We start from the raw sequence: 14,749 nt of genomic DNA, 5'->3' as shown, positions 1-14,749 counted from the left end.
CTTCAGACATACTCGTACGCAGTTTGAAATCGATTGTTTCAATAGAGTTGCGTAAAGTGTAAGGACAACAATGAGCTTCTGTTAAACACGATGTCTCTACTACGATCGTTGCCTTCGGGGCTTAATAAAGTCTCGAAATTGACATTTCAAAGCGTTCCAGCTGTATCTTATCATCCAAATGTAGGTATTTATCGGTTTAACTTGCGGCATTGATCGTGGACAGTTTTGACAGACGTATTGCATTACATTTTGCAATCAATATTGTATCCATTATTAAGACATATACACAGAAAGTTTGACCTTCGTCTATAATATTGATGCAGTTATATCTTAAAAACTGCATTTTTGCAAATCTACCGATTTACATATTATATCGATTTTATAGTATTCTACAACATTTAGGTTATCTTCATACTTTGTTGGCGAAATGACAATCATCTCTTCCAAAATTAACTAATATATTCGTTTGTTAATATAATAAGTATAATTAATAATTTACCAATTATTTTACAACATAAGAAACAAATGAAGTATTAATTACAATAAAGCTTTATATCATATTAGCATCATATATATATAATATATGTTGTAGTAAACTATACACAACTAATAAACTATATACATATATTATATAACATATTTATATTAATTTTTATTTATTGTATACATATTATAATCATATATTATATTTTATATTTTGATTATGTTGCAGGTGATAGATCATTATGAAAATCCAAGAAACGTAGGTTCTTTGGATAAAAATGATCCCAAGGTTGGTACAGGTGTTGTGGGAGCACCAGCCTGCGGAGATGTAATGAAACTTCAAATTAAGGTTGATGAACAAGGAAAGATCATTGATGCTAAGTTTAAAACTTTTGGTTGTGGTTCTGCTATTGCTTCCAGTTCCTTAGCTACAGAATGGGTCAAAGGAAAAACTGTAAGTATTATTGTGTTTCCAAAAATTATTTATTTAGAACAAAGGTAATTAATTGATTTCTATCATAGGTTGATGAAGCACTGGCTCTCAAAAATACTGACATTGCTAAAGAATTATGTTTACCACCCGTCAAGCTCCATTGTTCAAGTAAGTGGTATTTATTAATAAATTTAATATTTAAATATTAGAGTATGAGTAGAAAAATTTTGAAGATTGTCGTAAAGAAATAAATATCCAATAATTTTGTAAAGTAAAACAAACTTAAAGTATCCATTCAAATGGAAGATTTAACAATTATCTCTACTCTGGAAGTATGCAGTATAATTAATATTGAGAAAAATAATTACATTATTTAACATTGTTCTTTTATATATTGTAGTGCTTGCAGAAGATGCAATTAAGGCTGCTTTGTCAGATTACAGTATAAAACAAAAGCAAAAATTGAAGGTCAATGAGAATGTTGATAAGACAAGTGAAGCACTATAATGTGGACTATATCCAGATGTAGTATTCAGTACCTTCAGCTTCTTTACTTTGTTCTACTAATTATAACCTTTACATAAATTAAAATGTTAGTGAATTCTTAAGCTGTGATTAGAATGAGGGAATATATATAAAATCATATGTAGAAGCACTTATAGATGTATGCTATCTTTTCTTCTCTCAGAAAAGGAAATAAATATATTTAATTAAAAATTTTGATTAAAACATTTATTTATTTATTTATATATCCATACTATTATCAATTTATCATTACCTCTGATCTTGTTAAATAATTTCATGAAGTATTAATTGCCATCATTGCCAAATTTTGTATTATTACTTTGAAATGAACTTCCATTATTCTTATTCTTCAATTGTAGAAGTTAAGAAACGATACATCCAATGGGAAACTTTCTTATAATGCTGTTGCTGTTTATTAGAACAATATGTGAACAAATGAAGCAGTATATCGTTGTGATAAACATTTTTGTTGACACGAATGCACATCGTTAATGAAGTATTTCAGTGGCAATTTAAGCTGTTGACAGAAACATGCCTATTTGTACTTGTTTTTACAAGAACCCATTACGCCATCAGCGATGTAATAACGTAATCAAGCGAACAAGAGAAGGAGAGAGAACACGGGACAGATATATTTTATCGATAAATATTATTTCTTCAATGATCACAATATAGCCCATTGTAACAGCTTTAATCTTAGATTCAACTTCTGCTGTGGATATTTGATAGAATAAAAATACGCTCTTGATGATAAAAAAGTCCTGATACAAAAGCTATATATTTCACGGCATATCACTCAAGTAGAATCATATCTTTCTAGTGCATAAACTCATTTATTAAAATTTCCAGTAGCTCGTGATTCATACACCTTGTTGTATGTATTCTCTAATATTCTTATAGACTATACTATAGAAATATGTATGTATTTCCGCCCGTAAATATTGTACGTGATCAGTGCAGAATGAGAAGTATTGTTGCACGAAGGTATTTTAATTTCCTCATAGTCGCGATACACAATCAAATATTTACTCACATTCTTATATCTTTGTTCATATAGTGGAATTATATAGATTCACGGGCGAGCAATTTCTAAGAATAAGAGTTCGATTCGGAACGATTAAAATGAATTTGAGAAGTTAAGTCTCGGATCGGTGACTTGTATGCATCCCTCTTATAATAACTGCCATCACAACACCAATTGATGCTTAATAAGAACGAATATAGACTGAGTCATGTGTAGTTACTGCTGCCAATTGTGCGTTTCAAGTTAATTCACGAAGGAGAACAATTAGCTCGTTAATTCGTAATTTACATTGTCTATGGCTTTCCATAGCTACATACGATCCTAACATCTTGAGATCGAGATGTTATCTTCTTATTTTATTCGATAATAGTTAGATGCATGCCTAATATGTATTTTCCCGCTATTTTTCGAACCGATAAATCTAACTACCTCATTGAGAGAGATCGATAACAAAGATCGCTTATAAATACTTATTTAAACGTACTACAAAATGCGTAATTATATAATATAATTATATAATGAGAAGCATCGTGTATGTATTTTCGAATATTGGAAAGTGTTCGAACGGGCTTATCAGAATTTTGTAGATTTAGTACAAATCTGTTATGCGTATGATGGATATATGTATCAATATATATAGTCAGATATACGCTCTATATAATGTGTGATAAAAATGAAGTGCCTGGCTTTATGTACTTGAAAAAAGTAGAGCATTCAGTTTGATTAAAAAAAAAAGTACACGTAAGTAAGATAATTTATTCAAAATAACTTTTATAAAATAATTAATTTAATTATATATATACTTTATATATAACTATATACATGTTATACAATGTTATACATATATCATTTTTAAGAAACAGGAATAGATTAATTAACAGCAAATAGATAACATATTATCAGTATACTATCATGTTTCACATAAATCACGAATGTATGAATTTAAAATTAACAAAATATTTCGGAATTTTTCTGCTTGTAATATCTTCGTTTACCATAGCATAATAGATGCTCAGCGAGGAAATTAAGTTGTTCTCGCTATCACAAATATTTCGTTCTAATTCTTTGAATAGTCATCATCAAATGTACGCACAATGGTTTCTCTGACAAACACGATGCCAGCAATTTGCGATATGACTGAAACGATAGAATCTTGTTTTTCTACGTAACTAAGTAGTGTCACTATGTGAAAACTGTTTACGTGGACTTACTGAAAATATTATTTATTCCATGCACTTTTAAATGTTATATATAAAATATAATTTAGATTATTTAAGTTTACCTGCAATTATGTAAGTAATATTCGCAGATTTGTTAGTAATCAATTTTATTTTTAAAGTTCAAATATTATCGCTAATATGATGAAAAATACATTTATCGATACTAGAACTACCAGAGTGGTTAGAATAACAAATTCTTAATTTTTCATGAAAATTTTGCGGTCTTACACTACAGTGAATTTTACGAGATTTTTTGTAATTATTTGTAAAATATATGAATGAACATTTATTTTTATTATATTCTGTATTTCTTTTTTCTTCTTTTATTTTAATTTTTTTGGTAAAAGTTATTTATATATTATAATCTTATATACAAAAATTATATATTGTATCATATATTATATATTATAATTATTATATAATATATATTATTCTTTATATACACTTCATAGAAAATAGTCGGTAGTTCCAGTGTTAATGCCATATTACAAATTGCAAGGTATCCATTGTGTGAGGTGGAAAATCCTATGAAGTAGTTCATTGCAAACACACAGAAGGGATCATCGGGTAATGGTTTTTGAAGAGGTGAGTAAACTCAACGATGAGTCGCTTCAAAATTTACCTTCTCTGTGATAAGCTGAAAGCCGAGGTCGTAAACAGTTTTTCATTCGGTATTCAGTATCGGGCACGAGGCTTATCGATGCTCGTGGAGCTTGTTTTTCCTACCTCGATTTCTCTATTCTCGAAGTGGGACGCGGCCGCGGGCGAGGAACATTAAATTCATGTTGCGTTCGCATCACAGAGGACAAAAATCCTACATTTGGTTCCTGTGACTCATAGAGTGAGCTCCTTCGCTATTGTGTATACCATGCTAAATTTTCCATTCCCTTATTCCTTAGTATGCACGTTCTCTTTTTTACTGTACAGACCTGACCTACAGGAGGTATAACAGAGCAAGATAACTCCATAAGAGAAAGGAGACGACAGAAAGAAAAGATGTAATACCTAACTGTCTTACTAACTGATCACTGGTTGGGACTAAATCTGGCCAATTAATAAGGCATAATCTATATATATATATATATGATGAATTAAAAATCATTGTGGTGTAAATTAAGATTTGGAAAATTTAAATTCAGTCGTATCTTTTAAGTTTTTAATGTCATATTTTATTATGAAACTGAAAAATATTCATTATCAACAGACAAATAATTTTCGTAGATTTCAAGCTTTTACAATTATAAGATGTCATGTTATTGGTTTTACTATGTTGCACATATTTTGAGTCAACGTTCTGTAGATGCTGCCAAAACCTGGGTTAATACAAAATACAACATATATACTATTATATAATTTTTGGCAGTAGTTTCATTAACAAACGTTCTGTTAATAAAAAATTAATTCTCTGCCACAATAACGACATTTTTTATGATCAGATTTTAAGATAATAATGATAAAGGTACAACACTGTTTTATGGAAACTAACAGTGATTTATAGTCACCTCACTATGATTCTCGGCCCTCAATATCAGGGATGAGTACAGAAATAGTACAATAAATATCCAATATCTAATTTAAGATACCAAGATTTTAAATATATAATATATTTTGTTATATATATTATATATATTACATATATTTGTTATATATATATAAACAGTTGAATATTGGTAAGCAAAGCAAGCCTAAGGTAAACGAACTGAAGGAAATAACAAGTGTTCATGCTAACTGACCACTTCAAACCCCACTTTTTCTTGGAATCGACTTTGTGGGGACGAATATTATTTTTGGTGCTATGTACAATGGCTTCAAAAATATTTGCACATCACTACATGTACTGTAGCATTTACATACTATTGTAATTAACCAAGTATCGTTACTAAATATTTACATTTATGCTACGTTTAGATACTAATTAACTATGTCCAAGTATATTAAATTTCATCATTTAGTAATACTTTTGTATAACTACAAAGATTTGATACTATGAAAATGAAATGTAAAACACTGATAAAACTACACTTTGTTGGAAAATAAGGATATATGCAAATACTTTTTGTAGCCACCCTATATAAAATCCGTATCTTATTCATATTCAATCGAAAGAGGAAATAGATATATACTGGGTATTTCATAAAAATATACTTCCCTCGGTAGTTGGCCAGATAAGATCCCTATTCGTGGCCATTTAACCAAGAACTACTGTAATCTTCCATTCTTTATAGAAATATGTATTTCCAAGAAATAGTGGGGATAGCTATGACCAGTTAGCAAAGCAGAATTCCGGCCAGTTATCAAGGCTACTACTATACATATATCTTTTAAAGAGAGTGAGAGAGAAATACCCGTAAGCAAGACTGAAACAGGAGAATGTGGATATGGTGGGAGACAAGATGAAGTAGTGGTAAACGGCCCTGCGTGATACACAGCTGATCAGTCGTTCTGCGACGGACAAGTTGTTTTGATATCTCTGTACGTGACTCGATAGTGCAAATCGAAGCGTTTTCTGCATGGAATGACAGTGAATCGTGCGTAAGAATATTCCGTATACATGCCATTGTTTATGTGCTCTATGCAATTTGAAGGAGTAACGAAAGCAGAAGGCACGGGAGGTGGTGTAACCCCAGTGAAATTATACAGAATATCATATTGCGGGTTACTGTTGGTGGCGTCGTCGAGTCAGTTGGATCGCAGATACTTCCCGTTTCAACAATTTCGAAGGAAATCGTTTATGCGAACGTCGGGGTCTATGACCGGTTCACGAGGCTCGCCTTATCAGAGAAACAGAAAAAGCTGCGGTCTAACCGTGACCTCCAGCATTAGATTGAAATTGATGAAGTCCGAAGCGATCGAAGAGGAGGACACTGCTGATCCTGCAGTTTGTGAACATTGACGCTGGTCACTCATAGGCCACGATATTATCTATTCAGCGTAATTCGGTGCACTATCGTTTCTCTTTATATTCATCTCTCACTTATTTCTTTCTACTTTTTTCTGTTAATTCCCTTGACATTATTAAGGCTTAATCAAGTTGAGTTATTAGCGCGTTTGAGTGCCGACGGGCGACATTAGATTTTCTTTCTTCGCAACAAAACAACGGATTCTCGTTTCGCTTTTCCTTTGTATAATTACATTCAGATATACATATATATTGTACATGTGTATACGCGCGCGCGAGCGCTAGTGTGAACGGAAAAGAAAAGGTTGATGACAATGCAACGAATCCAAGATCAAGACAATGGTATCAACATCAAATTCGGTGCAAGCAAAAATAAGAAAGGAAACTATAAACTTGTATCGCAACACTCTGAGAACGAGAAAAAAAGCAACTTCAATGGGACCAATAAACAAGGTAGGTCATTTACACTGAAAATCTACATTTATATTTCTTTATTCCTTTTTTTTCTGAAGGGATCAATGTTCGCCCACTAATTGTATGTAAATATTTTAATTTACGAGTAAAAAGATAGGAAACGCAATAAAGATTCATTGTGATCTTTTTAAAAATCGCTTTATATTGCTTCCTTTTAGCAATGATTAAAAATATGATATGCATTGAAAATTTTAAATTTTCTTAATGAGTTCTAATAATAAATACAAATATACAATTACTGATGTTTTACGCTTTTTTTTTCATATTTTTTTTTAGTGATAAAATATTCTATTTCAAGTAAAAAAATATGTATATCTCTCCAGATAGTCATGGGAAATTTTCTAATTCGAAATTATTTCAAATATGTTATAGTTAAAAACATAGTATTTTAATTCTATATAAAAGATAAAGACTTTTTAAATTTTTAAAAGGAATTTGTTTCTTATATATATAAAATATCCTATAACAATAAGTATGAATTGAGTAAACTAATAGAATTTAGTCATATATACTTATAAATAATAATAATATTCATAATTCTTTTTATTTAGTTAAAAATGTAACAACTGAAGAGGACCTAGTTCCACCGGATGGAGGATGGGGATGGCTTGTACTTTTAGCATCCGTTATGGTCAATCTACTTATTCCAGGAACAGTGAAATCCTTTGGTGTTTTATTTGTTGAATTTCTTGAAGTTTTTGATGCATCACCTTCTGCAGCTGCTTGGATACCAGCTTTATGCTATTTTTTGTATAGTTCACTTGGTAAGCTTAATTAAAACTAGGTGAAACTATCACCTAGTGGCAAACATTTGGAATTGAAAATAAGAAAATTAATTTTTGTTGTAGGACCCCTTTCCAGTGTACTATCAGTTAAATACTCCTATAGAACAGTGACTTTACTGGGAGGAACATTTGCTGCTGCAGGAATGATGCTAAGTTATTTTGCCAACTCTGTGGCCTTCTTGTGTGTCAGGTAATTATTAATATATTATTATTACTATTAAATTAAAAGCATACTATTACATTTTTTATGTAAATGTGTAATCTTATTGTTTGTTCAATCTTTTAGTTATGGTGTTCTGGTAGGAACTGGAGCAGGGTTATCTTTTCCCCCAACTGTGTATATAGTAACTTCATACTTTGTACGGTTACGTGGACTTGCAAATGGGCTCTGCATATCTGGTAGTGCATTAGGTTCAATATTTCTTCCACCCATCCTAGGAATTCTTCTACGAGAATATGGTTACAGGTACGTTTTCCCATTATGTATCTAAAACAACAACAGGTATGGCTTTATTATCTCTATGAAAGATTGTTTTATGATTGCTAAAAAATTACAAACCAAGGGTTTATTATAAATGATTAAAATTAAAAATTGAATTTTTCTTTTATTTCTATAAAACGTTTATTTAACAGCATTTAATCTGCAGAACAGTAATTAATATAATTTATTAATGATGTTTTAAAATTAATTAATTAAACGATGTAATTATTTAAAATATGCTTTAACACATTCGTTTTATTTTTGACAAAATTGAATGTATCTGTGATTTGTGAGCTTGATTTGTCCAATTTTTATATAATTTGTGATACAATTAGTGTCACGAAAAAAAAAAGAAAGAAAAAAGAAAAAGATACAAGACGTTTGTGTATAATCACGTGTATCTTGTTCTCATGAAGATCCGTAAATAAAGTGTTATTGTCTTAGAAAGTTTATATATATTTTGTGAAGATTATTTTCGGTGAGTATTTATACATCATTATTACAACTAATTAAATGTGACGATGATCAATCATGCATGTGTGTAGTTCCTTTTTACAAGATACTTGGATCAACCATGCGCGTGCATTTATGTACACAATTTTATTGTATATCTCTGCGAAATTTACAACATTCTATAGCTGTTTTATAGCCTCCTTATCAAATGTGTTGTCATTAAAGATAACGAACATTAACCATTCGATATACACACGGTAACGTTGGCTGTCAAAAAGATGATAGGCTCGCGACTAGTTGACGTTATTCTAATTTCAAAAACACGCAGAACTATTCTATGTACTAACCCCGAATTCTGCATGTGGAAAATGCCACATAATTCACCTGATATGGTTTAGGTAAGAATCATATATATTTCGTATATACATATATATACGTTTTTGTTCTATGCCACGTATTTTAATGATCTAAATTCCTATCACGCTTTTTTATCTTTTACCATTTCTGCCAAACCAAATTGCCAGGCGTAATATATTTTAACGCTTGATTTTAAATTAGACTCAACTGCATCGAGACTACAATAAAAAAGGACGAAATAAGATCTGGGCCAGTATCGTGCAACCTATTGTGATGACTTTCTTCCACGATGATAAAGACGAGTTCCTTGATTGGGCGGTTATTTAAAGATCTGGATGCAATCCTTGTGTGTCGTGAAATTGCCGTTCGCTTTAGATACTTAACCGCCGATGCAAACGAAACAGTCTGTATCGCAATCAAGTATTAGAATTAAAGTACCATCAGTTTAGCATAAAGTGTAATTCTTTGTCTTGGGAATACATGTGCACATAAAGAAGATAATATGCCTCTTTCTTTGTCTTCTTTAATTATAAATGATACGCTTCGTTTAAGAAAAGAATAACAAAACAGAAGGAAAAAGGTAGATTATATGCCATTATCGAATAGTTGGAAGTAAAAAATTATAATTACACGTGCGTGCGTTTCGTTGTGTGTGCATATGTAATAATCATGTCCATGCGAGAACTACGGAAACGTACGGTTTGACGTTGAAAGTACTTGCACATTTTAAGTGTGCACATTATAAATGGCGAACGCGTGATGCTCACGTGTTTCGAGTTAATATGTGTCGTAATAGTAAAAATAGAATTAAGATAACTTCAATTTTTATGCATTTCGCATTGTTTAACCGCGGTTGTGTAATAGGATTAATCAAAAAATTAATTTTGTTCCTTGTACTTTTGTATCTTCTTTTTTTCTGGTTACGTATTATATTTGTTTTAGAACCAAATACGTATACTGAAGTTCTTACTCTCTTCTCTTGGTTTTATGAATATACAATAATGTACATATGTATGACGATAATATGTTGTCGATCGAACGTGAACATGTGAGTAGACTGTTTTTTTTTTCTCGATTTACATATATTAATCCTGTTACGATCTTCGAATATTTATATCTCGATCTCTCGTTTCAAAGAACAAAAAGATTTTTGATATTTTAGGAAAAATTTGGTGGAATTGAAATGAGGATAACGTTAATAAAAATTTTAACAACGATTCTCTCACAATTTTCTTAAATTCAAAAAATTTTTAAGAATAAAGGAAACGATTGGATTGAAGATGATCGAAAGACGTAGCAGAGTTAAGTATAAAGTCGAAGTACGTATAAATTAATTAATAAATTGCCCCATACCAAATGTAAGTCAGTTTCAATATTAATTTCGTGACTGTTGTTTTTTTCTTTTTTTTTTTTTTTTAATTCCAATATTTCTTTTTTTTTCATTTTCTCATAGTTTTACTTTGCAGCGACACGAAACAGCACGCGGTGTGTCTAAAACTCACGTTTTACGTCGGAAGAACTTTAATCGAGTTGATTTAACACGCGTCTATCGAAACGAATATTTTAATCTGTGCCGAATGCTAATGTGGAATATCGTTATACGTAACGAATCTCAAAACGTAAACATAATCTTTATATTCTGTATTCGTACTATGATATATGCTATATTCAATATATGTATATATATATACGATATGTATATATATCACTACACCGATAGATGTAAGCTAGAACGTTTCCACTCGTCTAAACGTCCTTTTTATTTTTTCTTTTGTTGCAGAAAAATGTGTCCATGGGAGAAGACAGGAACAAATTGCGATTTCGAAGAAGATGAACTTCTCTCGTACCGCAGAATGTATTGTACGCGATCTGAAACGCACGCTAAAAATAATTTCCATCTCAATCTATTTTAAAAACTGGAAAGGAGTAACACTCTCTTTTCCTTAGTATTTTTTCTTCTTTCGAAAACATTAAGTATCAGTTATAGAAGTCTGTTGATATTCAAAGAAATATTTCTAAGCTCTCTGTTCGTTTATTTTTGTTTCATAGTCATTGAATTCATTTTAATTCTATATTTATTTTATTGAAATATTTAAATATTAAATATTATTTTGTTCATTTATTCTTAGTTCATAAATAAAACAGTTTCAGATTGACGTACAAATTATCTATCATAGTCTGTTCTTACTGGAAACGGTGCAGACTATGAAACATCTGTATAATACTTAATGAATTTTTTATTAAGGTTATTTAAAAACTGAGCTGTGATTAGTACAAGTCTTATGTATTTTGGAATATATAAGGCTTTGTTTGTAACACTTGGTGGTAATTCACGAGATATATACGTATAAATCAGTATTGAAAAGATTATGTTAATGTAAAAGCTAGGAATATGTTATACTATATCTGTTGGTTACCAAAGATTATGATAAGTGAGTCATTTAAGAGTATTAACAAACTGTACCTGATGTTAATCTTTTGTATTCTTTTTTTACAATTTATATAGTATAAAAAAATATTTTATACATATAAAGTAATTATATATATAATAAAATAAAATAATTAGCAAGTATACAAGAAATACAATAATAAAGCGTTTTTACGCTTCTATCTATGATCTTTTAAATTATCTTCATTTCATTGCATCATGAATCACTATATAGAAAAATATTCTTTTTTATTCTTTCTAAAAAAATTGATCATTAAATATTTTCAAATGTTTCCTATTCCATTCCATGCTTACACAATCATTGTATTTCAGTGATTGATTAACAGCATAACTTAAGTGAAATATTCATATTTATATCACGGAAAAATTTTAAACAGTTAATTAGCTAAAACTAAGTACCGATGTTAAAGGAAAAGCATATTTGTTAAAAATCAGTATTTATGTAATTGGTTTAACGAAGTGATGATTTTTTTTCTCTCAACAGCCGTGGAATATCCCGATGACGATATTGTAAGCTATAGCTAACCTTATCGTTGGGCCGAACAAAAAGCGCTAAAGCTCATTTTACTTTTTTACAGAGGTGCAGTATTAATAATGGGTGCTGTTACTTTGAATGTATGGGCGAGTGCTCTTTTGTACGAACCGGTGGAAAGGCACATGGTACCAGCATCGTCGTCGAGCAAATCGAACGACGTCGACTTGGAGGCCGCCTCGGTCACAGTAGCTAGTCCCGAAGATGAGAAGCAATCGAATCATGTTGTTTCTTCTTCGAACGAAAACGAAAAAGCCGCGCCAATGGTACCAAAGAGCGCGTCCAGTGTCGCTTTAGAGTATTACAAGAATACGCCAGTTCAAGGTCGAACGAGAAAAATTAGCATGCCCACGGGACGGGAGATAACAGGCCAGATGCACAGCACTCCAGCGTTGCATGCTGTTCCGGAACGGGGCGGAGATTCTGCCAGGCTATCGAAACGTCAGAAATCGCCTTTACAGTCGCCAAGCATGTCATCTTTTAATTATATCAGCACGCCGTATCATGGAAGCACGCTTTCCGCTATACATCCGGAAAGGGCGTCTACGTTGACCTTGAACGCGATATCGAGCACCTTCACGAGGAAGGGTACCGAAGAAACGAAGAAGAACGAAGTAGAAGAGAAGAGGAACAAATTCTTTGACTTTAGTTTATTGAAGGATCCTATCTATCTGGTAATCTTGATTTCGAATTCAACGAACGCTGTCAGTTATACGAATTTCGTCATCTTATTACCAGCGTACGCCATCTCGTTGGGTTTCGACAAAAATATGTCTTCCCTTCTTCTTTCGACCGTCTCTATATTAGACCTGATAGGACGTATCGGAGGTTCAGCGCTGTCCGATGTCTCGATCATGCCAAAGCATTGGTATTTCGTTGGCGGTTTGTTCATTTCTGGAATCTCGTTGGCTCTTCTCCCCATAGCCACAAGCTACACCATCCTGTCGGTTTATTGCGGTGTTTTCGGATTAGCTTCCGGTATTTACGTTGGTATCACCGCGGTTATAATGGCCGATATGTTAGGGACCGAGAAGTTAACTTCCTCCTATGGTATCTCGTTGTTTGTAAATGGAATCATACAGTTGGTTGGCCCTCCAATTTGCGGCGTTGTATTTGAACAAATCGGCAGTTACGGGCCGATCTTCAGCATCTTAGGAATTATTCTAGTGGTAGGCGCGTCGTTGTGGGGTTTTGTTCCATTTATTAGGAAACGACAAAAAGTTGCAGGGAAAGCGAGTCCAATTGAAAAACTATAGTTTATTCACTAACTGGCATATTTCATGATGGACGACAAGAGCTTAATTGTATGGTCATTGTAGAATTTCATCTAACATGTATCGATTACATACAATATATACAAACACACACGCACGCACACACGCGCATACACACACACACACACACAGACGCGCGCACACACGGTAACGAGAGACATGTTTACGAAATACTGTGATGTTAGAATGAATGTTATGTATGTAAGTACATATATACTACTGGCACTGTGATGACGTTATATATATACATCCACGCGTACATTTTCAAGTGGATTGATAAGGAAACAATTTTCAAAAGATATATTTTTAAAAAAGACAAAGGTTCTCCTTTCTCGTAAATTGGAAGTGTCTTGCCTTACATTTGAAAAGAAAACTTATTTCGCGGAAGTAAGTTTTTATTAGTACTAAAGTAAAATATATGAATATATTTAAGTACTTAGTTTAGAAAACGTTCTAATTGCTGGTGCTAACGTAATAAGTAAAACAAAAAAATGAAAGATGCAATAATATAATTTAACCCTTTCGCTTCGGCAGTCTAGTTCACCAAAGTATTGCCACTGAACGGAAACACGTGCCAGAAATATGCACAGTGTGCGTGGTTGCTGTATATATGTTTGCCTAAGTCTTAAATAACAATAATTCTTGTAAAAACCGTATATGAAATATCGTTTCACTGTCAATGGATTTAACAAATTTTTAGGATGAAACAGTATACGATCGTTTGAATGTTTGAAATATATTGCGTGGAACGTTTTGATGCTGTTTCAACAATGAGTAACTTTAAGAAGTAATTAATCCAATATATCAATAAAATCAACAGGAAATGTTCTGCCGATAACGAAAAAATATATTATTGACTACAGATAGCACTTGTATATGCATCATTTGGATGTCGAATATATGGGATGTCGGACTTAGGAGTCGTCACGTGGTCGCTGCCTATTGCCGTACTCGTACCCACAGGTCATCTCGTGGGTGCTGCCTATAAGTGGTGCTTGAAGCGAAAGGGTTAATGCATATAAAATAATCTTAGTGTATGTATAATTGTATAAAGCAAAGGTTGAGTACTTGTACACTTCTCTTAAGGAAAGAATATACAGTAATTCCTATTGTTATATACACATAAATATTGAATATAGGATCAGTCAATTTCGTTCTTGATTCAATTTGTTTACAACTCACCGAAAAATATGCCTTAAAATTAGAATATAAGCACTTTGTAATTAACGAATTACGTTTATATTATACAATATGTAAAATATAAAACGATACAAAATGCGCATGTTTCACTTGAAGTTATCTTACACGGAAAATACATAAATTGTTCATGCTACTAGGGTCAATAAACAAATTACTAAAA

General features: G+C 31.8%; 2 protein-coding genes and 1 long non-coding RNA gene across 3 annotated transcripts; 2 read left to right on the top strand and 1 right to left on the bottom strand.

Annotated features, from left to right (window-relative positions):
* Positions 1-1,634, top strand: LOC132905100 (iron-sulfur cluster assembly enzyme ISCU). Its single transcript, XM_060956067.1, has 4 exons — positions 1-180; positions 713-937; positions 1,006-1,084; positions 1,317-1,634. The coding sequence occupies exons 1-4, from the start codon at positions 91-93 to the stop codon at positions 1,421-1,423; spliced, it is 501 nt and encodes a 166-aa protein (XP_060812050.1). The 5' UTR covers positions 1-90; the 3' UTR covers positions 1,424-1,634.
* A 1,727-nt stretch (positions 1,635-3,361) lies between these two features.
* On the bottom strand, positions 3,362-4,836 carry LOC132905725 (uncharacterized). The gene is made up of 2 exons (XR_009657847.1): positions 4,412-4,836; positions 3,362-4,322 (listed from the first exon to the last, which is right to left on the bottom strand). It is a non-coding gene; the product is annotated as an uncharacterized LOC132905725 (long non-coding RNA).
* A 1,246-nt stretch (positions 4,837-6,082) lies between these two features.
* On the top strand, positions 6,083-14,749 carry LOC132905093 (monocarboxylate transporter 12). The gene is made up of 5 exons (XM_060956053.1): positions 6,083-7,037; positions 7,610-7,822; positions 7,907-8,033; positions 8,130-8,309; positions 12,162-14,749. Exons 1-5 carry the CDS (start codon positions 6,893-6,895, stop codon positions 13,369-13,371), a joined length of 1,875 nt encoding a protein of 624 aa, XP_060812036.1. The 5' UTR covers positions 6,083-6,892; the 3' UTR covers positions 13,372-14,749.

This window comes from Bombus pascuorum, chromosome 3 (genome assembly GCF_905332965.1).
Source record: "Bombus pascuorum chromosome 3, iyBomPasc1.1, whole genome shotgun sequence".
NCBI lineage: Eukaryota > Metazoa > Arthropoda > Insecta > Hymenoptera > Apidae > Bombus > Bombus pascuorum.
This window is presented reverse-complemented; position numbering and strand designations above follow the sequence as displayed.

What these genes read in the sequence shown, in the direction of transcription:
- LOC132905093 (XM_060956053.1), top strand. Translation starts at nt 6,893, where the DNA reads ATGACAATGCAACGAATCCAAGATCAAGACAATGGTATCAACATCAAA. An exon ending in CAATGGGACCAATAAACAAG is followed by an intron (nt 7,038 to 7,609) that starts GTAGGTCATTTA and finishes CTTTTTATTTAG; the next exon opens with TTAAAAATGTAACAACTGAA. An exon ending in GTGGCCTTCTTGTGTGTCAG is followed by an intron (nt 8,034 to 8,129) that starts GTAATTATTAAT and finishes TCAATCTTTTAG; the next exon opens with TTATGGTGTTCTGGTAGGAA.
- LOC132905100 (XM_060956067.1), top strand. Translation starts at nt 91, where the DNA reads ATGTCTCTACTACGATCGTTGCCTTCGGGGCTTAATAAAGTCTCGAAA. An exon ending in CTGTATCTTATCATCCAAAT is followed by an intron (nt 181 to 712) that starts GTAGGTATTTAT and finishes ATTATGTTGCAG; the next exon opens with GTGATAGATCATTATGAAAA. An exon ending in AATGGGTCAAAGGAAAAACT is followed by an intron (nt 938 to 1,005) that starts GTAAGTATTATT and finishes TTTCTATCATAG; the next exon opens with GTTGATGAAGCACTGGCTCT.